The sequence below is a fragment of the Dermacentor albipictus genome, chromosome 1 (genome assembly GCF_038994185.2).
Source record: "Dermacentor albipictus isolate Rhodes 1998 colony chromosome 1, USDA_Dalb.pri_finalv2, whole genome shotgun sequence".
NCBI classification, from domain to species: domain Eukaryota; kingdom Metazoa; phylum Arthropoda; class Arachnida; order Ixodida; family Ixodidae; genus Dermacentor; species Dermacentor albipictus.
In genome coordinates this window covers 464,371,061-464,394,601 of record NC_091821.1, presented here as the reverse complement: position 1 = coordinate 464,394,601, position 23,541 = coordinate 464,371,061, and the positions used below count along the sequence as shown (strand labels likewise).

The 23,541-nt window shown below is 43.1% G+C and overlaps 1 protein-coding gene and 1 long non-coding RNA gene across 5 annotated transcripts in view; one reads left to right on the top strand and one right to left on the bottom strand.

Annotated features, from left to right (window-relative positions):
- LOC135905628 (scoloptoxin SSD14-like) overlaps window positions 1-23,541 on the bottom strand; it is a 129,286-nt gene that overhangs the window by 76,674 nt on the left and 29,071 nt on the right. For all 4 annotated transcript variants that reach the window (XM_065436584.1, XM_065436585.1, XM_065436586.1 and 1 more), the window contains 2 exons: window positions 7,134-7,231; window positions 17-209 (listed from right to left, as the gene is read on the bottom strand). In XM_065436584.1, the coding sequence (XP_065292656.1) occupies window positions 17-209; window positions 7,134-7,231 (291 nt within the window). The remainder of the gene's footprint in view (window positions 1-16; window positions 210-7,133; window positions 7,232-23,541) is intronic.
- Window positions 12,879-21,714, top strand: LOC135905606 (uncharacterized). The gene is made up of 4 exons (XR_010565424.2): window positions 12,879-13,236; window positions 14,403-14,454; window positions 15,519-15,708; window positions 16,787-21,714. It is a non-coding gene; the product is annotated as an uncharacterized lncRNA (long non-coding RNA).

Below are 23,541 nucleotides of genomic sequence, written 5' to 3'. Positions count from 1 at the left end.
TACCGAAGATACTTACTTTAAGGCTGGGGTTTCCTTGAGGTACTTGTACTCAAATTTTATGGCCGCGGCTAAATAATTTGTAACTTTTATGCCTTCCCTGGCAAGCTTTATAGAGTATTCAAAATGTTCCCCGAAGGTCTTGTTGCCGTAATTCCTGACGAGTTCCTCATAACCGCGAAGTTCTCCCGGGACAGCAACCGACAGTCCACCTGCGCACCACGCACAAATGAAAAGTAATCATTTTAGCGCCGTATCTCAGAACAGTGAAAATAGGCCCACTTCTATGATAAAGTGCCTAAGAAATTCCTGTCATCTAATTTGGTCTTATTGCTCAGCTATCATGCCCAGCACCTAGTTATTCCTCACCCCTAAACTTAGGTGCACTATCCGAAATTGTCCCGCGATGATACAAACAGCACGGCACGAACTGTGCTCGGCGTCCGTGGAAATTCTCCCTGGCTGGATACACGCGCTTTCATTCCCGCGTATATTGGCTCCGTCTCCAGCCACCATCCTAGCGTGAAGGAAATGGTGCTTAGCAGGCTTCGGGTTGAGGGTATCCCTTACACCAGCGGTCACCTGTACTTAGAACAGGCTGCAATTTCCACTGGGTGCAACATGCCCAAAACTACCTCCTTCCGGTGACTGAATTTGATTCCTACAACTTGAATCAAGCCAAAGCTGAAGAAGACGTTCACCTCAAGAGCGCCAGCTGGAGAGGGGAGAGAATGAAGAGCAAGATAAAAGAGAAGAATAAAAAAAATTGCAGTGGTGACATGACCATTGCTTCATTTATTATATGTCTGCGGCCTAATTGCATTATTTGGCGCAGCTGACGAGTGAACGAATATGGGTGACCTTTTTCGTGCAAAGTTGCAACGTCCGAGTGGTGTGCAAGAGCTATCAAATCCAAGATTATTCTTCAGTCGACCTCCTTGTGGACACGACAACGGTTAGCTCCTAGATCTTGTTCTGGATCAGGCTGTCGTGTCTCCCGCGGAACTTGTTAAACGAAGTTCTGCGAAAATACATAACTGAGTAGCCCTATGCTCGTACTCAACCTGCTGCCAGCTGGTACTCAGCGACTGTTCGAACATGGAGCGCCGTACGGCGAGAGATCGACAATTCTTCAGGCCATCAGTTGCGACGCAACACAGCAACAACTTTCGGAATAGAACACAATGACGCAAGCTCCTTTCCACCTTCCAACCTAGGAGGGAGCACCCAATTGAAAGCTGATGACCAGAAACGTTTGACAGGTCTTCTGATGGCCCAGAAGAATGGGTCACTTTACATGAAGGAGCAGCAAAATAGAATGTATGGCTGACCGATCATGAAGGTGTAGCAAAAATGGAACGAATTCTCAATAGTGTAGGGAAGAAAATGGCGTGAATTGCACTTACCAAGGCGTGTTTGCGAACCTAGTGTACGTGGAAATTCATCTTCCTGTCTACAATCAGGAGAAATTATCTGGAACGAAGGGAGCATGTGCAGTTTTAACGTTTCAGGTCTAGTTCCCCAATTTAATAGTTTCCTCAGAAGCAACGATTTATTCGACTTGCTGAATCAGAGGTGCCATTAGGATCATGTCTTAGCGCTCGTATTTTCTTGCCCAGAAATTTGTAACTACATTCCCAAATAGAAGGGCTCGAAACTCTCAAAGCACTACTAGAGCTGCTATAAACTTTTCCTCACTAGTAGTCTGAGCGAACCTGCAAGACTTGTCGAGACCTTCAGGGATAGTCACATTCTCATTCCAGAATCCTGGACGTGATGCCACCCCAACTAACAGAAAGTGTAACTACTAGACTTCGAATGACCGACTCAGAACCCTATGATCCCTTGCAATCACCGGCATTGTTGAACAAGACAGAGCCACAAACACAGCCGGAATCCCTATGTCTACCTCAGACTGTAAAGGAGGCCATGCTACTAACGTTTTCACGTTTCCTCCCCATAGAATGCGAACTGAATGAACAGGCGCTGCGAGCTCAACATCAACGCCAATATCAATACTAAAGAGAAACAAAGCAAATAGAGAAGAAATATGCTCAGGCATACGAGTCCTTGAACGAGGATACGGTGGTCGTGAAAACGAGGCATTATAAATGGACGAGCTTAAGGCTAAAATACTAGTCGCATTGCATGGAAGTTGTTGCTTTGGTGGTAGAAGGCGTCCAATATGACTTTCTTCTCACTCGTCCAAATATAAAATCGTTCAGACTAAACATTCAGTGGGACGGCGCTGTGTCTGTAAGCTCCAATGAAGATAACTAAAGATATGTGCCTGTTGCAACATTTACTCGCTAGCCCAAAAAGAGACCCAGTAGCCAATCTATCTAGAATTGTTTCGCATGGGAGGCTATCCTCCTGGAACCACCAAGTTCGAAGTATACTTTGAATTACATGATACTACTAAAGTACGGAAAAAGCCCTAGAATCCATCGAGAGAAAAGACACGGCTGAAAGAGTAGCTGCAGCACAAATTAGACGCAGGTATAATTCGCACATCTGTGTTGCTTTTGGCATCACCAATCACCAATACTTCAAAATAATACGGCAGCCTCAGAACGTGCAGACTGCAGGACGATTAAGAGCCAGACGCCGCTGATCCCATCCTCAATGCCCCGAACAGACATCGTCATTGAGAAGACATCTGAATGCACCTGGTTTTCGAGAATAGATCTGTGCAAAGTGCATCTAGGAAATGCCACTCCAAGAAGAAACCAAGAAATACACCGCCTTTTTGACGCCAGTTCACAATTATAAGAATTGTGTTCACTTATGAAAAGTAGCTTCTGAAGCTCACTAATGATGTTCTGAACGTTTTATGCGAAGCATATTACGAGAGCTCAACCCAGCTCCTCAGGCGCGGCGGTGTCGCCATGAAACCACGTGACACCGTGACGTCACGACAGAGGAGAAGTGGCTTTGGCTCAACTCTTGCAAGACGGGCTGGGTGGGAATCGAACCAGGGTCTCCGGAGTGTGGGACGGAGACGCTACCACTGAGCCACGAGTACGATGCTTCAAAGCGGTACAAAAGCGCCTCTAGTGAATGCGGTGTTGCCTTAGAAACGAGCTGTTTCTAAGGCGTGCGTCTCTTGCTCAGGCGCACATTTCGTTGCCGCGCCGAACGCTGCTTTGCTCGACGCTCACCGCGTCCAATGCGGGGCGCGTAGTCGCTGCCCTGTAGCCCATTGTCTTACACGCCTTGGCGGGTCGACGGGAACGCTGTCGCGTTCCACTCTTGAAGGCGAAGCAGTAATGCATGAGTTGTTCCTTCGTCTAGCCGAACCAAATATAGCCAAGCAACAGCAGTTCACCAGGCTAAACAGTGGTTCAACAACTAAAATAAAGGCTAGTATGCTTCGCATCCTGGGCTTAACCTTACCTAAGCCACAGCAATTTTTTCTTGGACGCTTCTGCTATGCGTATGCAGACGACATCATTGTGTACTGAAGGAGAGAAAAAGCTTAAAAAACACCTGGTGCATGTTCTCGCTGTCTTACTTGAAGCGATGCTCAAGATAAGTTTCAAAAATAACGTGCGTTTCGAAAATAAAGAAAATTGTTTGGGTCAAATATTAGATGGTACCGCGAAGAATACCAAGAAGAGTCCGTGGCGCCCATAGCTAAGCTTGTAACGCCACCTAAAGCAAACCTACTTCGCGTGTTTCTCTTTTTTTTTTGACTAGCGGGATATTTTAGAGCGTTTATCCGACACCACGCTATGAAGAAACTGCACTTAACAAGACTGGCTCGAACAGATGTACCATTCAGAAGGACACAAGAATGCGATAACGCGTATGAAGAGCTGGTGCAGATTTCTTCTGACCCTTTCCTTTTGGATTTTCCCTTCCGTTTGAACTGAGCGGAGGTGTGTCTCATTATGCAATGGGAGTGGTTCTGTATGAGCGAGACTTCCCTCGAACACCCAATCAGCACGCTTCGCAGTAGTTGTTTACTGGACATACTGTGGTATTTTCGATTCTTCCACAGACGAGACAGTTCCATGGCGTTTAGAGCGAGTAACGTCAACAACATTGTCTGAGCTGTACGCGACGACCTTTCCTTTGCCGTCTGGATATCTCCTTCCGTTTGAATGTAGTTAGCCAAGCTGTTCAACGAAGAAAAAGAGATCTGCATATGAAGTTATTTTTTTGATGCGCAGAACAGAAGGTAGCATACTTGGTCAGCATACAAGGGTTGTACAGGTGGCATTGCGGATACCACACGGGCGAGGTTAATGCCATTAAAAATGAAAAGCTTTAAGTTTCTTAATGCCATTACATTTCGTTCTCTGCCATACGCACATACTTAACGACAACAATCGTCGCGAAGGCGATAGCTGCAGTGAAACGGTGAATATTGCTTGCCAATCGTTATACAGCTTGAAAAAGTTATTTAGGCAGCAAACGTTTCAGAAATGGCGGGAAAACATTAACAGGCATGTCTTATGTAGTTTGCTTCAGGATTGTAATTTTGAACCCACCTGCAAACTGTTGGAAGCCGAAGCTTTCGATGCATTCGATGGCCAAGTAAATTGTGATGGTTATAAGAATTCACTACGGCTCGAAAAACGAGGTCCTTTTAAAACAAAGCGAAGGATATATTAAGCGTCTTTCCCGACAAAATGGTTTAGTATTGTCAGAATATGGAGACACTGGGAGCGAGAAAGCGCATTATATTGCCGAGCGAGTTAAAAGTACGCGCTATGAAGCGATTGGCATTACGTTTTAATGCCACTAAGCATGTCCGTGCGGCACCCCGCGAATGGCATTAAAATTTAAGGCACTAGCAACATATGTCGCCTTCTGTGCCCGTGTAGTACAGGTGTAACGTTTATATGCAAGGTGTCCCAGCTAACGTTAGCCAAGCTGTTCAAGCGAAAAAAAAATGAGAACAGGAAAGAAAACTAAAATACACAGTAGAAGGTCCGATCATAAGCCCTATGTTGTTCTGTCATCAAACCTCTGACAACCAAATACCTTAGGTTTTACAAGTGAGCTTCCATCAAATATTTTAAATCTTTTCTTTTTTTGAGCAACTTTGATTTTTTTTGGAACATCATTGATTTACTCTACAAGGCTTGCTGCTGTGCTAGTAGGTTCATGGTATATAATAAAATTAAAAGAGCGAAAAAAATGTCATCGACGATTACCATACTCCCTAATGCGAATTTCGATTGCCGCTGCTTAGGTGTTTCGAATCCGCGATGTAGTAGACAGCTTTAGTTGGGCGTCCACAACAGCTCTGCGTACGCAGGAAACCCGCGGAGGCGACGGTGCGCATGCGCAGTACGCAGCAGCACGCACGGTATCTTGAAGCGCCCGTAGCGGGCTGTGCTGCCTTTGCGGGACGTCTTCGCGTGTTCTCGCATGTCCGCGAGAGCGCGTATTTTCGATTTTGCTCCGGTCGAAGATATGACTCGGGCTTGTGGCTTGACTTCGTGGCGGCTAATATCGGCTACAAATTTTCAGAAGCTGGCATACGGCGGCGCTGAGTAGTGCACTACCGGCTCCTAGGCGCGAAAGTCGGCAATTCTCATCTCAACTTTTGCGTCTGGCCAACTATTACCGTTTCGTGCGCGCGTGCCTCGCGCTGAACGCATGCTCCTGCAGCGACGACGCCGCAGGTGAAGTTGCGCATGCGCAGTGAGTAAGCCCATGCCAGCGGTTTCTTTTTAGGCTGGCCGCATGTCTTGAAGTGCCGGCAATCCACTTTCATTCTCACCCTCTTCGCCATGCCCTCCTCCGCTTTCCAGCTACTGCACCATCCTCCCCGCTTTCCTCCTCGCGTCTTTCCGCCCCCTTCCCCCCGCGCTTAGCGTTCGCTTTCATCTTTCGCTGTGCTCGTTCGCTGGGTTACGCCGACGCTGACGCTCGCCGCAAGAACGGGCGCCTAAGAGCTGCGCTCTAAATGCGAAAAGGACAAGGCTGAACAGCACAATTAGGTGCTAGTTATTTAGTTCATTTTCTCGTATTTTTCTTTTATAAATAAATAAAAAATATTTTGCCCCTCAGTATTTGCCACTAGATGTGTGCCCGTTCTTGGCTAATCCTCCAAAATGGGCATGTCCGACTGCAGGATTCCTACATAAACCTAAACATGTAACATTGGCTTACAGATATTGTCACGTGGTGGTGACGTTGAATAACACAGTAGCAATACTGTGAACGACAAAACTAACTTTTATTGGGCGAACCTGTGCCCACAAAACAGGCTACTCTTATAGCACAACGATAGCGGTGAACACACTCGGCGATCGTAGAAAATCTGATCAGCGGGTCAAGCGCGTCGGCTTTTATACAGTAGTCATCGAATGTTCCAGACTAATCGTTGGGACCCGCATGCCTTCTACAAAGTTCGACACCATTCGTGTCAAGCGATGAAATCGGATAACACAACGTTCGGCGACAACAGACAGCGGATAGAAGCATCGATAACTTTCCAGAAACTTCGGATACATGCAGGCGCGTCCCGCGCTGTGCGGTAACATTTGTTCGGCGGCAAAACTTGTCGCCCGATAAAGACAAGTACACGTGTCAATATCTCTAAAGCACACCGATCTCGGAATAGAATGGTGAGTTATGTTTCATATATTTTTTTTATTTACTCCATTTCATTTAGCCATTCGGTATGAGGCACTAGGAGTGTGCCTGTTCTTGGCCAATCCTTCTGAATAGGTTATCCGACTATTACGCAAAAGGTATAGAATCCGTAAGCGTTGTTTGATACATGTCGTATTTTGCTGCGCATGCAACTGTCATCACAATTTTTCCCTCAAGATGTATCGTGAATCGCTCCCGTCCACATCGCTCGCACACGTCTGACGCTGCGAATCCACCTGATGTGGACTTAGTATTTCGGCCTACCTTGCGAACAATGTTGCGCATATAGGTAAAATTTGCATGAAGACAAAGTTGCGACCTTTGTGAACGATAAATATGAATGATTATATAAATTTACAGTTTGCATAGTATGAAAGCAAACAAAATTATATGCATCGCCATTACTTGTACACCATTTGTTTAACCGCTTGACCACAAAAGCTTGACCACAATAAGGTTAAGCCTTTGACTTACTTGGCCGTCCATGCTTTAACGCCGCTAACACATCCTGGAACACTCACCTCTCAGAGAAGCTCCAGGTTTGTTAACAAACATGTCTTTCGTAGCCGCCGCAGGAGCAGTTTCCCGTGCGATAAGTGTTTCCACTCGGTCATCTTTCCTAAGGTTGGAGAAATAGCAAATGTATTTATCACTTTGTGTCCGCACAACCCATGGAAAGGTATTAGTTCATTAGCGCAAGCTATTAGGCCAATTGGTGCATGATGAACATGAAAACAGGGGTACCGGCGAAACACAAAGGGGGGGGGGGGACGCGCACACAAGGAAAAGGCGTTAGACACGGACGGACGCTGGACTTTCAACTGTAATTTATTGAAATTCCCATTGCCGCACATAACCTTCGACGAATGCGCGTCTTCAACTCCTTCGTTTAGAAGCATTGGTTTATGCAGCAATGTTACTCACCTGAGAATCTAGCTCTGTTGTCCACACAAGTCTCTTAATAACACCGCGGAAATGCAGAAATGTGAAATTCTCTGCTTGGCTAGAACGTGGCAAGGCTGAAAGCGTGGCCATGGCAGCACAAACAAAACCTTCACAAAATATTTTTGATCTTCGCTAAAAGATCTTTTACCCGTTTTTTACGTATATATGACACTGCAAGCAAATGACGATGGCTGTGCGTCTATGCGTACTTCATCATTCCTGTTGTTCGCGTCAGTACCACGCTAAATTTCTGAACTTGTGCAAAATACCAACGTAAGCTAAAGAAAGACTGGACAGTGAGCTGGCGCTTTCTCATTATTCAAAGTGCAGCGAGGAACGAATGGAACTGTTGGCAGTACACCATGCATGTTGTTGTCTACATGATAAACCGCCTTAACAGATACAACAATCGTAGCCCCTTGGGTTTTAAAAGACACCGCGCTTTGTTGGAAACCCGATAAAAACTCACAGGACAGTTAATGTGTAACGTGAGTCTTTGAGCTGCAGGTGTAGTGTGGACTAGACGTTTTTAAGCATCCAATGCTTTTAGCTGCCGGTGTCGGCCATCTTCCAGTCACCTTGACAAAAAGCCAGAGCCGTTACCCGGGCACTCAAACGAGAACACCCGGACAAGCTCGCGAGGACAAAACGAGATCATCCGGGCAGCCAGTGAAAACAGAAAAATGCTGTCTCAGGGTCTCAACCCTTTGTACAGAACAGTATTACATAGGCTAGTTACTGCCCAAACAAGTTACAAAATAATGTTTCAGAGTTCTTCATTATGTTTGTTCACAATATCACTCAAGCTGTAACTTCTAGTACGCTAAAGTTTATTTGTCATTTCCAATAGCGACATTCAAAAGGCAAATGCAGGGCACTATACACTTATTTGTCATCCTTTGGAGTTGAGCGCTGAACGCCAGCTGTCCGCGAGTTCGACGGCGTGAGTTTTGCCTCATATCGAGAGATGGCGCCACGCTGCATGTCGCCGCGCCTCCTTCACGCGCTTCACCTGCAGCTTTCGCTTAGCGTTATGGTATTGCGCTGCTAAGCACGATGTCACGGGTTGAAATCCCGGCCGCACCGGCTACATTTAGGTGGAGGCGAAATGTAAAAATTCCCGTGTCTCGATAGTGTACTGGGGGGACGTTAAAGAGCCCCTGATGGTGAAAATTAATCCGGAGTACACCACTACGGCGTGCCTCAAAATCAAATTGTGGTTTTGCCACGTAAAACCACACAATTCAATTAAGTGTTTTTTCTTGCTAGGCAGTACGCTCTGCTTCCCTGGTGTCTTCCGCTGCCTGTCGTGCGGCCTTCAGCCAGTTTTCGTCTAGCTGGGCAACTTCCATATCGACCAGTGCACAGTATGGCAGCGTGCGGTGTGGTGACATGGGGTGAGCCTTTGCCAACATTCACTACATCCATTTCAAGATATTGGCTAGTATCATCTCCAACCAACCTCCTATGCCGATTGCCATTTCATACTTACATCTACTCTCGACTACGGGAGAGACAGCAATGTTTGCTCTCGAGCTGGCCAAATCGCTTGGGGGTCTGAACGCTCTCCGTTTTTCATCAAATTTCACTGTAAAAGATAACTTACAGCATTGTCGTTTATATTACCACACTCCCAGCCGATTTTAGAGCCCTAGTGGGCTTTCTAGGCACACTCTGGCGCAGCCGAAGGCGGTATCACGACGACGGCATCACGGTAACGGGACGACGATTCCGAAATTGTGAGTATCGTAAACCAACGACAGCGTGACGGTGAAATGATGACAATGGCATGGCGAAGGGTGCGTGAGCAAGGTGGTGTCACGATAACTGCATTACCTGGAACTTGGAATAACGACAATGGAATGACCACGAGATCACGACGATGGTACGACAACAAATGCACGACGACGATTTATGACGACGGTAGCATCACAACAGCGCCATAATAACAGTTTAATGGTGACAGCGTGAACACGATAAAATGAAAAAAAAGGAGCGACACAAGAAACTTGGTCAATCATAAGAAATTATAATAAAACGTGTGATCCTCTTATAGGACACTGTCAATATTCATGCAAGACCCCGAAGTGCACAAGGAAGCGTGAGTCACACTGTCTCGTCATCCTAAAACTCAAGGCAGAGAGCTGCATCGCATCCTAACATATTGCGTTGCTCTTCCTGCGCACTTACTTTGACCGCATCCAGGAGCGAATGCTGCAGAGAATGCCTGTAAGTTTCCAGCACGATTTTTTTTTTTGCCACGGTGTCAAGAAGGTCATAGTATAAGCAATTTTTCATTACGGGGAACTTAGCTGTGAGGCCTTACACTCTAAGAAAAAAGAGAGTAAAAAGTGAGTCACAGCAACTTGACTCTCTTTTTTCTTACGAAGACCCATTTTCGCGCGGGTAGAGTCACAAAACAAGAGTCAACATTTGTGTGTGGGTCGTTTGACTCTTAATAGGACGCGAAGAGTCGTCGTGCAAGATTGCGACTCCTCTGATATTCGAGATGAGTCTGGCGAGAGAAAGATTAAAATGCAGGAGAAGAAATACCAGATAACGTCTTCTGCTTTAGGCAGGCCCTCGGGTTCCTAGTCCTGGTTGTAATCAGTTCAGTTCAGTTTTGTTCCTTAAAGGCCCCCATTTCAGGGGGCGTTACATAAGGGGTGGGATTACATTTGTAGTGAGGAAAACAAATAGCGATAGTGATTTAACATTGAAGGTGATCTGTTACGCGTTCTTGAAAAGCAGGTGTTGAAGCGATGGCGACGATGTCATGGGGTAGGCCGTTCCAGTCCATGGCTGCTCGAAGAAATAACGAAGCTGAAAACGTAGTAGTACGTGATAGTGGGCGGGCAACTTGAAGGGGATGACTGGTGCGGTGGGATATTCGTGATGCGGCGGCGATATACGGTGCTTGATCGAGAGGAGAATAAAAGAATTTGTGATAAAAGGTGAGGCTAGCAATGCGACGACGAAAAGAGAGGGGTGACAGTCCGGATGTAGCTTTCAAGGATGAAACACTGACGTCATATGAGTATGAGGAATGAATAAATCGGGCAGCACGATTCTGCACAGCTTCCAATGCGGTGATTAGATATGCTTGATGTGGGCTCCAGATGGGGGATGCATATTCTAATTTGGGTCTTATAAGTGATTTATACGCGAGCAATTTAACATGTGGTGGGGCAAGACGAAGGTGTCGTTTTAGAAAACCGAGTGTTTTGTTTGATGCTGAAATGATGTTACCGACATGTTACCGACATGCGGTGTATCATTTTTTCGTCAAGCTTGTCATGTTCTGCAATTACATCGAACTCTCAATATCGATTTTCCTTGAACATGTTTGTTAATATCTCACACGCTTAAGCGATAGCTGGCTTCCTATGCTAAGGAAGACCCGGATTTGTCACAATGGATTCTGACCATAAGTAAATCTAAAAAATATAGCATTGGCTACTAAAGAGAGCACAGCAACGAGATAACAAGTTCAGTAGGCGCACTCAACAGTGTCGATTGTAAATGTAATTGCGCTACGTATAAAGTTAAATTTTGAGGATTTAGGTTCCAAAATCAAGATCTTGTTATGAGGCGTACGGTAATGGAAAACTGCAGATTTATTTTCAGCAGCTCGGGTTATTTAACGTGCACGGAATGCACAATATACGCGCGTTTTCGCATTCTGCCCCCATTGGAATGCGACTGCTGCGGTTGTGATTGGACCCGTGACCTCGAGCTCAGCAGCGCAACACCAAAGCCACTGGGCTACCGCAGTGCGCTGCGTTCCGCGACCAGAAACAAACATTAGCGTACGCAGCACTGCTTTTGAACCCCCCAGAAATTTAAAAACAAAAATATAGCAGTTTCCCCCCAATGCTGCATGAACCACTGCACGAACCAAGGTTCGTAGCTTCATCGCCTGAATAAACTGCAGTAAACAATCGCTTACTCCGTAAATTAGCAAGCACGGGGTCACGCGCGCACGTGCAAACGTGAACAGATTTCACTCAATGACCGCGAACACTCGCTGCCACAGCGTCGGCGTGATGAAGGGCGCGAACAGAGCGGACAGAACGCTTCTGCTGCCTCGTCCTTCAAAGCGTCTCCGAAACTTGAAATGGCGATATAGAAGCGCCTTTCCCCTCCCCCCCCCCCTTCCCCGCTTTGCACCCATCGGAAATTATCTCCAAGACAGATCGAGAGTGGCGCCAGACCGGGCTAGAGCAACGGCCAGAGGAGAAGCGTGCTAAACCAGCGCCTCCTTTTGCCGGCTTGCGCGCGTTTTATCACGTGACCACCTATAGATACTTGGGGCACCCATCCAGGCACTATACATCTCGGCTCGCCCTCGTACACTTCCTTTTAATGCGCACAGCTAACGGAGCAGGATAGGATCTTATCGCACTTTATACGTAAGCTCACGGCAACACCGACAGATACCCGCCGTGGTTGCTCAGTGGCTATGGTGTTGGGCTGCTGAGCACGAGGTCGCGGGATCGAATCCCGGCCACGGCGGCCGCATTTCGATGGGGGCGAAATGCGAAAACACCCGAGTATTTAGATTTAGGTGCACGTTAATGAACCCCAGGCGGTCAAAATTTCCGGAGTCCTCGACTACGGCGTGCCTCATAATCAGAAAGTGGTTTTGGCACGTAAAACGCCATAATTTAATTTTTAACACCGACAGATATATTTCGCCGGTTGTGTCCATATAATTGCTATCGCCAAATTCGCAATACATAGAAAATTTTACTAAGGACGAACCACGCTGCTTCGCCATGTCGTGATAGAGCGGTGAACGATAGTTCTAGAAAATGTGCTGCTAAATCTCCGCCAAATGACTACACGCTCGCATTTGGTGACAGCGGCACACAGTCGCAAGAATTTGTGGAGGAAATACCGGAGTTCTGGCAGCTTCAGGTGCACTAGATCATTCAGTAACATGGGCAGCTTTGTAGTTCTACCTTACATCAGAGCAAACTGCACTCGACAGAAATCAAGGGCAGCCGCATCGTTATAGCTAAGCAAATTAAGGACAATTACGCCGCGTCTTCACACTTCTAGCACGCTCCGACAGCCCAGCGATAGATATTTAAAACACAACCACACTCGGACGAGAAAATTTTGCTTCTGCCAAGTGAACGTAGCGGGTATTTCAAGACGCGTGTTAAATTGATGGCTGTTTCATTCGTAAACATTACTTAAGTGACATAAAATTATCAGTGAGCAAAACAGTTTTTATTTCAACGCAAGGAAACAAAACCGAAACTAGCGCAACTGTTTTGCCCAGTTGTGCAGATACAAAATGATCCAAAGCCGAAGCCGTCAATAGCATGACGCCATTTTGAACTTGTGCTTCATCACGCGCTAGTACGTTGTCGTTGAGTGGTTCTGAAATCGCTGCGTTAAGGGCGACTGCAACCAAGCGTTGTGGCAAGTTACGGTGGGAGCTTCTGTCCGTGCTGTGCGATTGCGACGAGGGGACCGCCGCGAGCAACAGCGTATCGCCGATTTCGTCTTTGCCGACATCGCCGGACCGTCACAAGCGCCCGAAGTGCTGCGGTTTGCACTGCATCTTTCATTGTGATGTGGGAGATCGCAACGGACAGAGACGACCAGATGCATACGACCGACTACGAGCGGGGAGTGACCTGTGCCATATTTCTCTTAACGTCTCAGGTAAGCATATCAGCTTTTGTTCCGAGTTTACAAACGGCGCGTACTCGGCCCTTCCGGTACGGCTACATTTTGCGCCATGTTTCTCTTGGCAGTTCACAGACGTTTCTTAGGCATGCGTGCGCGTATGTAGGCGGAAATACTACTGGCAGACGGAAGCCTCAGGAGAAACACCGTTCTTAACGACTCTAGTGACGAGTGGCCTGTCGCATCGAAAAATCCGTAGAATATCAAGTACTGCGTAACTTGAAGTGTAGATACAATACTAGCACCAGTGTGACTTTCGCATTGCGAAGACAGGTAATCGAAAGGGCAGCTTGTGCATTCTGAAGATTTACAAGTGCTTTAGGTATATTGCCGCGAATAATAAAAGCGCTACAACGATGTATGGTAGCGTCAGGCGATGTGGCAGCACACATATTTTAAGAGCAGTTAAGCGGCTGCATGCACAAGCGAACAGACAGCGCTTTCAAAGCGCTGAAAGAGAACAAATTTTTTGTGCATTTGGCTGTAAGTAGAAAACACATTAGCTCACAATCTAAGCCTATATATAATGTAATATTTTTACGTAATCTTTATTTTCACGGTTGTAAAAATTTAAAAGCATGAATATGCTGCAACATTTATATAGTAAATCCTACTACGCTTACAAAACCTGGCTGTGTTATGTGGTGAAATTGTACTATTGCTACTGGATTTTTTATATTGATTCCGGTGGTTTATGAAAAAAAAAGGTCCTTTTATGTGTAGTTTTATGTTAGTGCGTATATTTGCCCAACAGAAATGAGTTGATTGCAAAGTTGTACCTTCCAGTGAGCTGCATATGAACCCAAGTTTATCCTGTCTTGGCTATTGTAATGTGCATACAACAATTTTAAGTATCTACAGCTGTAGTTGGCTTAGTCGCTGCAACATATTTTGTAAAAGTAGAAGGCCATTTATTATTTTGCTTCTTCCATGCAGAAATACCTTTTTTCTTATAGCAAGAAAGGCTGACAGTATTGAATGAAATGAAGTGTGTTGTATTTTTCTACTAACATAATAAAGGAAATTTCGTCTGCCGTGTATCGGAGATTAGTTTACCTTTTTGTACTATACAATGCATTATGTCCTCGGCTACTGCTGTTGTCCTGTGTATTTTTATAATTTTGAAATGTATTTTATTTTAGGTATTCAAGAAATGGCAACAGCCAGAAGTCACCATTTACCAGCACGTTATGGGTGAGACAAATCGTAGCAGGCACTTTTGCTTATCTCATTAGCATATGATACTATTTGTTGTAATTTTTGTGTCCACTTTCCTGTCTTTATGCATTGTACTATTATTGTGCAAAGGGTAACAGTTTTACATTGAGACAGAGTAATCACCCAAAGGGGAGACATGGCTGGAGGAGACAACACACACAAGCCTCCTTTGTCCGTATCTTTATATTGCGCAATTACTCTGTCGTTATCTGCCAACAAACCCAAGTTCCTCATCAGCTACATTTACTAATGATCCGTTATTGCAGTTTCATTGACATAACATTGAAAGTACAGAGGTACACAGGAAGACAAGAGACTTGAACTGATGAAGAGCCGTAGAACAAGGACCGCTGGAGCCAATATTTTGACAAAGAGAAGGAGATTTTTTTTCTCAAAATGTTGGCTCCAATGAATTTTCTTGTTCTATCACTATTTACGGTTGAAAGAAAGCATTATTCCTCTTGCTGAAGTATTATGCATTATGGCATAAAAATTAGCAGGGTGAAATATGAGGAATGTCAAAATTCTTGTATATTCCAGTGCTAAAGCGAAAGCCAGGAAAACAAGATGTAGAGAACCACATTGTTATTTTTCATTGCCCAGTTTAGCCAGCTTTATTCCGAGCTTGCACTTTGTTGCATTAACGACCACTGGAATTTGTTAATTGAATTAGCTTGGTGATTTACTTATATTAAGAGATTTTGAACTTGTATTAATGCAGCTTAACATAATGCATGTAAAAATAATTTACAATGACATATTTAGGTGGCAGGCTTGCAGTTGTCTAGCAGATCACTTGATGGTATGAGCTCAGGTTTCAACCGAGCTTCCATGCACAAACCGGTTACACATTTTTTGTTTCATTGCTTGGATTTTCATAAACATAAGTACCGTTTCTTTTTTTGTCGGGCTTCTAGTTGTGTCGTAGGACCTAACTGTTTACCTTTATTTGTATTGGTAGCCATGTTACACAGACAGCTCAGTTTTATTGTAAATCATGTCATGGTAGGACTAAGAACATTTGTGCAAATTTGTTGCAGGTACACTCTGGCGGCTCCTACCCCTGTGTCCTCCCACCACCCTGTCCTGACTACGTCCACTAGGTAGTTGGGAGCCTTTGGTGGCTTCTGCCACTGCATCCTGCCACCACCATGTCCCGACTATGTCCACTAGGGAGTTGGCAGCCTTAGTGATGATGCCAGCAGGCTGACAGCCGACAGAAAGATTCAGGTAAATACCTGTAATTAAGCGACGTCTTTTTGAGTGAAATGGCTTGTAGTCACTCAGCAATGAAAGACGTAACTTCGAAGTAGATTAGACTCTCTGCTATCTGTGCAGGGATTCTCAAGTCCATGCATTTTGTCTTAGCCGCCAAGAGGCTATGTGTATTAGACGAAATGCGATGCAAATTTTCAAACTGCAAGAGACCACTTGCACAATTTTTTTTTGTTTAACACAAAAACTACTTTGATAAAGCTTTACCAATTTAAAAAGAATACAATGTACTCTCATACATGGTATTTGGCATAAATTTACTAGGGCTGCCTCAATGGTAAGTAGGCCGATAAACGTACACCAAAACTGTCTTCTTTTCCAAGTTCATCCTCCTCTGTGCACTGCTGCATAATGTATCTTTCTGATACCATTCTTGCACACAGCACAAGTCCTAAACACATGGATTGCATAAATTTGCAGTTTTTGCTGTAGGTCACTTTTGTGAAAATAAAGTTAATAAGCCATTTTGTCCATTTTTAATCAGCCATAATAAACTCAGCAGTGGCTAATAAGCAGTCAAGTTTCTGGTGTAAGGCCTCTCTTCGTTGTTAAAAATTTGGCCCTCTTAATGAAAGAACCAAATTTTTGGCTGCCACTTTATGATGCATACTTGACATAATGACATAAATTTGACATAATGTTTATGGCAGTAAAAATTTTTTTTGCTTTAAGTATTGCGTGAAATTGAGATTTCTTTTATATTGAAAGGCCCTCAGTTTTCAAGAAGAAATTCCAAGTGGTTGTGTGCCAGGCTGGAACAGCTGGTATAGAATAGCCTACTTACACAAATAGGGAGGGTCATGTACACTTGACTTTATGTTAAGATACTATTATTGATCCACAAAAGACAAATTGATGGATTCCATCCTATAAGCAGCTCTTCACATTCAGTTCCACTTTTGCACATTTATATACCTTGAGTCTGGTGACTTGTGTCTGTTTTCATCATCTGCTATGTGCAGATGGTAAACTTCAGATTTGCCCTATGGTACAGAATATTTTGGTGCTAAATATATGAATCTGTGTTTTTCAGGTTGCCTCGAAATTTTACCCAAGCCATGCCGCACACTCGGGCCAGGCCTCTTGCGAACGACGTATAACCAGGCTCAACGCATCAGGGTCGAGGGAGTCCGGAGATCAAGGCAACCTGCTGTGCAACCTTTGGTGACCCCTCTACATGTGCTACCTATTTCACAGCTGTGCCTCACCTACCATCTATCCAAACAGCATCACCAGCTGTGATCACTTATCGAACCATGGATGAATGTTGGGGTGGAGTGATTTGAACAGACATTCTATTTGTCTCTTCAAATTCTTTGTAAATATTTCTGTTATAATTCATATGTGTCTTTAGTATCTAGTTTTTAATAGTTCCTTTCTCTTAGAATTCTCACCATCAGCCCCTGCTATTCTAATGTATACCTGCCTTTAAGCCCCGTTTCTCATAGTTCTTTCGTACTTGTGGGTGTAATTGATAGGTTATTAATTCTTGTTGTATGGAAGGCTAAAATACGAACTTACGGCATTTTTTCTTCCTTTGATAATCTACAGCACTGCAATGTGTTCAAGAAATGTAACATAACATGGGCTCTAGTGTAGGATAAATTTAAGAGCAATATAAAGTACTTATTTCAAGCACCCATTATTTTTTAAAAACTCAAGGATATAGGAGCACAAGAAAGAAACTATTGAACTAGAGAAACATTGGTTCCCCTCATAAGTCTGGTAATAATGTGACTTCTTTCACTGCAAAGATACTGGTACTCGCATACAAGGCTTGAGACACGAAAGCTATGATACCCTTGGCATTTCTCAGTGCTTATTTGCCACACTGATGAATGTCAAAGGCAGCATAGGTTTCATGCACACATTGGTTGTATTACACCTTTTGAGTATTGCATTTCTCAAACACGGTTTTGCAGCAGTGCTTTAAATAGCAGATGTATTTCCTAATTTTCAGAATTTGTTAGTGCAAGAGTAACGCTACAGATCATGTAAAAATAATTTTACAGACTATATGTCCATGGATGCATGTTTCTTCTGATGACGTAGCAGTGCCATGTGGTCGGGGGATGAATGTCCATTTCAGATTTAAATATTGGCTTCCAGGCCTGGGTTAGTCTCCTACACTGAGTATTCTAGGTCAAAGCCCAGTTACTAGAGGAAAGTGAATAAAACTAGGAATTATAAACATCAGAAGATCTTGTTCGGGACACTAATGTAACAATCAGCAAGGTTCTTTGTGCATTCATTTCTAGATTTGCGAGATTATATTTTGACTGGTTTCATTAATGCGAGAACAAATATTTGTTTATTCTCATGCTAGAGTTGGCTGCCCCCATTCGCATACAGCCCCTTTACAGGCTAAAAATTAAGTGTATAATAGGCTGGTTTTCGGTTTTGCGCCCTCAGTGTTAAGGGATGCAAACGGTGACATACAACAGAATGCAGAAAAATGTCTAAGGAATGCAAGCAGGGCATGGGACTTTTTAGACAGATGCATGCGTGTGCTATTTATAAAACTCCCTATGGTATGCCTCAAGGCATTTTGTAACCCTTTGGTAGAAACACTGACACCCACTTATTAAGGGGAAATGCTCCTCGAAACAACTTTTTAAATTTGTACTAGAAATTTGAATGTACTGGTATTCATAGGGAGTTTTATGTAGATTTGAATTGTCATTGGTTTTTGTGTAGCTGGTGTTTAGTTATGTCCTACATAGTGGCAATATATCTTTATGGGCACTTGTGTGTAAAAGATTCGCAAATGGTTTCATGCTGTATCTTATTTAGCTAGGTGTATACCGCAAAGTGGCGATACCTATCCAAACAGCTTGTACAATTACTGGAATTATGCAAAAAATATTAGGCCACTTTAAATAATTTTTAGATTGCAATTTCAATTAGATACTGGTATTCTGCTTATCTTGAAGAGTATGTATGCCAAATTTAATTTGTATAGGACAATTATAAAGCACAAGGTTATTCTCATGCTATTGTGAGAAAAAAATTATTGAAGTATTCTCAATAATTTTAGTAGCAGGCCTGCCTGCCTGCCTACTAATCTTGCATACGTCTAGTAACTTTACGTGCTGTTTGAATAGATATTGGCACCTTGCAGTCTACAAGGAGCTGAGTTAACTGCAGCACACTGCTTTTTTGTGAAAATTTAATACACAAGAAAGTGCCCGCAAATATCACTATGTATTTTGCCGTTGTATAGGACATAACTCAAGAAGCAGCTAAACAAAAACTAATGGAATATATGAAATCTGCATGAAGAACTCTACAATTGGCTCTCTTTTGAAACCTCTAGTACAAATAATAAAAATATTTCGAGTAATATTCAATCAGCAAAACGTTCCCCTTGCTACAGTGACCTACAACATAGCGACGCAAAGCTTAAGGCAAGTCCTCTTGTCGAAGCGAATATGGGCTGTCTTCCCAAGGGCTTCTGTTAAAGACGGTGAATTTTCCTGCATTTACCAGAAGTGCAATACTAAAATGTTTGTGAATGTGCAATTGGTATTGGCACACTAACAGAAAAAAAGACAGTTCTGTGAAATGTAGACATGAGACGTGACTTTGTTGGACATTTAAATTTTGACTCCATATATTTGTGTTTTGTACTGAGTGTTTCAACGGTGATTGCCTCTAATTATTGAACATAACTGCTTCATGACAGTGCGACAATTTTCCCTAACATAAATTTTAGCTGTGGCAGGCATTAGAATTACAGTACTCAATAACGTCTACTTTGTAAGAACTCAGACTAGCACCAGTTCTGATATACATATACCCAAAAAGTAATGATCATCCTACAAGGCTTACAGAAGGCTTTTTGGCAAAGTAATATCCGAAAGAGCAAAGCATGTTCCACCAAGTATGGTGACAAATATTTCAGAGCTGCCAGTCTGAGGACTCCTACAAACTAACAATACCTTCAGCACTGACTAGCTTCAATAATGGGATGTCAGTGTTTTGCTAAAATTAATGAAACTTCAATTATTGTGATTTTGTTTAAGAAGACATTTGTAATTAACGTGCAGTTCTAATCTCTGTCACTTTTATAAATATTTCCCAATTATTTTTTCAGGCTACAATTTTTGGTAATAATGGTATTCATTGCAGAAAGAGCTAGTACATGGCATTTAATAAAGAAGGTACTGGTCATTGTAGATTTTCTGTCTTCAGCATTTGTTCTGTTCCACAGCTGTTTCTTGAAATCTGAAATGATGTACCCATCACTTTGTTAGCAATAAACAGGGAAATCTGTCAGTATGTTTTGTTTAAAATGGAGCTGATCAACCCAATAGTTAGGCTATTTGCTAATTATAAATTACAATGATAATAGTACAGGACCATAAAAACATACTGATGCTGAATAACAGCTGTGCCCAGCTACATCCACGCAGCTTTGCCACACAATGTGCATGTGTTCAGAAGAGCCAAATGCCCCAGAGAGAAAGCAACAGTAACTAATTGTTCGTCATCTTGTACAAGCAGATTATGCGCTAGATGTAAATTATGCTCAGTAAATACATAAGTCAGTCATGTGAGGTGTCTCACTTTAGGTTGCAAGTTGGAACTTATTGCAATCTTGGTTTTTATTTTGTTTCCTTTGTGAGCATGAGTGACTTAGTTGCCTTGGCACATTTTGTCAAAACTGTTTCTTCATCACTGGGAATCACAAAATTTCAATTACACATAAAATTTCCAGTTACTGATATGGTAGACTTCGAAGTTAATTCTCTTATCTACCAAGTAGTTTTATCATTCATTGAAACATATCCATGCAATGCACAATAGGAAACGAAATTTTAAATATCTGTTCTTGCTTTCTACCCTGCTCTACAACATTATGAAGATACAAAGCAAAACTATAAGTTTACAATTGTCCCCCATAACCTGAGTTTCGCTTAGAATTTGAAAAACAAAATTGACATCCTGCTATAGTGTGAGAGTTGCTTTGGGCACCAAGTGAACTGCGTAGCACCTGTGCTAGAGTACACAACAAAGCAGAAAATCGCACCAGATTGGAATGGCAGTGGTAAGTTAAGAACAGATGTTTTATTTCACGCACCATTAATGTGGCTTATCATCTGCTCCTGTTTCGTGGGAACGCATACATTGGGAAGACAATTTTTTGCACCAATCTTACCTTAGCGGGACACTTGAGAAAGGTAGAAATCAAGAACAGGTATTCACACTTTGTTGCCCACAGTGTATTATCTGAATGTGTTTCACTCTACAAAAGACTACTGTGGTAGATAATCATAAAGACCAAGACAAAAGAATTAAAAGAAGTATGTGTCAGTCATCCTTCCATGATCTCCCGTGTTTATAGAAACACTTCTTTCTGCATATGTGCGAAGCCGTAGGGAAGCATTACATAACTCAGTCATGCTTTCCAAGTTAAAAATCGGAATAAGGACAATCACAAGAACATTGTATGAGTGATTTGTAAATGTGGCACCTAATGGAACTCATTTACGTATGTGCTGAGGGTACATTACAGCCAGTGCATAATCTGTCTGCTCTTACAGGATAGCTTGTGATGAGTAAAAGAAGCCTTCCTCACATCTTCCTCTTTGTTTCTTTTGGACCTTGGTGCACCATGTGTATTGTTACAGCTGCATGCATGCCGCTGGGTATAGTTTATGTGTTCTGCTACCTCCCTTGTCCTCATTATTCATGTGCTATCTTTGCCGTAACAAAATACAGCTACCTGTGCTACATATTTTGTCAGCGTGTTTGCATTATGGCAAGTTTTGTATTAGTGGTTATTGCAATCTGCGAAATTGTCTGTCAGCTATTATACTTCGTCTTGAAAAGTATGTTTGTCAACATAAATAAACAATTAGTATAAATTTTGCTCTATTTATTTTTGTAATATTATCTGTTGTGAAGCTTTTATACACTGTTGCATGTTGTATGACAATAAAATTGATGCACAACTTTTTAATGTGGTATTTTTCAGATCAATTTTCAACTGACGCTAACACGCACAAGTTGTGGGGGAAACGTGCCAACAAGAAAGAGTACCATAAGGTAAGACAGCTGTTCTTACTGTTAGATTGGATTATCAATTGCCAACCAGTTGTTTTCAGCAAGCATAGTATAACGCATAGATTATGGAATCTAAGTTGGAATATTGTTTTTATTGCACTTGATTATCTGGATCTCCTTTGTACATAACTGCGGCCTTCTTTATTTGTCATGTGTAGCTTACTTGCTTAAAATGTTAAATGGTAAGTTCTAAATAAAAACACGTCTCGAAGAACAGTGAAATAGGTTTAACTTATAAATGTTTTGACATTAGAGACCTGTGCAGTGGTGAATTGAACTTCCACATGAGTTACATAATATTTTTGGGTCTCATTATGGTTCTGAGTTGCATTGCAGTGTCATGCATATGCACCTGCAGGCTACATATTGGATGTTTATTTAAGACTGTTTTGCTTGGTTGGCTATTGATTCCAGTTTAATAGTAATGAGAACTGTCTTGCTTTCATGGTGATTCTGTGCTGACTAATACATTTGAATTTTCCAGAAGACAACAAAGGGTGATGAAATGTTAACTTTTTGTTGCTAACCTGCCACGTCCTTTTTGGCAAGTTTGCTATGGGTTCTTTCTTATATGTTGTCTTTTCACAGTAGCCATCTTGAGAGCTAGCCGTAGTCGTGTGTACTTACAGCAAAAGTTGGTGACACATTTTGAAAAGCGGCTCGACACTGCCATCTGAGAGTCAAACGACTTACATGGATTAGTTATTTTACTCCATTTACAAGAGTCCTGCACCATGCACAAAGGGTAACTTGACACACTGCTGGAGTTATCAGACTCATCAAGAATAGTTACCCGAATCCTTCAGCAGTGGTCATGTCACCCTTTATCTTGAGTCGTTCGACTCATTTAGAATTGTTAACGGACTCCCTGAGCACTAGTCTTGTAACCCTTTTGAGACGGTATAGGCGACTATTACAACAGTGTGTGCATGACTATTGTGTGCGGAGTCACGCAAACACCTTGTATTGAGCACAGATAGTCTCGGGACTCTCTGCCGAAAGAGAGTTCGGGTGTCTCCCACAAAGTGTGTCGTATACGTGGCGAGTCCAGACTCTCCAAAAAGAGTAAGAGGTACTCTTTTTTTTCTTAGTGTGTAGGTGTTTGTTGCTCGCGGTGCTCGGACGATTGCTGCGCTCTGTCTTTACGGTGCCGAGTTGGCTAAGTACTCTTTTCTCGAAGGACGCCTAGTGTAGCATGGACAGCACATCGATAAGCTAACCAGGGATAGCTTCGTCCACTGGACATCTGCGATATCAGTTTTGCATGGGTGCCAGGAAGTTCCACCAACGCCATGATGATTTCCTCGAATATTTCTGGGCACGTGCCCACTAACAGTCGTACAAGCACTACAAATCATATAGCAGACGTTGGCAAGGCCAACTTGAATAGAGTCACGGCACTGCCATGCGGCTAGAGCAGTAACGTACAATGTCGACTTCCGGAGCAGCAGGCGTTGTGTTCGTGAGCTTCTCAATCCCGTATTCGAGGTACAGCTTGGAATGTATGTGACCATCGATGTAATGGCGAAGCGCGCCAATATTCACCAAATTGCATCATGCAGCTTAGATGCGAAGCTCAATGTCCTGAAAAAAATTAGCGCCATCCGCAATGTTCTTCTTGCAGGAACTGCTTTTGCGCCAAAATTCTCGCAGGACAGGCCGAAGGTAGAAAAGGCAGATCTATTTTTATTGCGTAAAATTGTGTACTATATGAAAGTT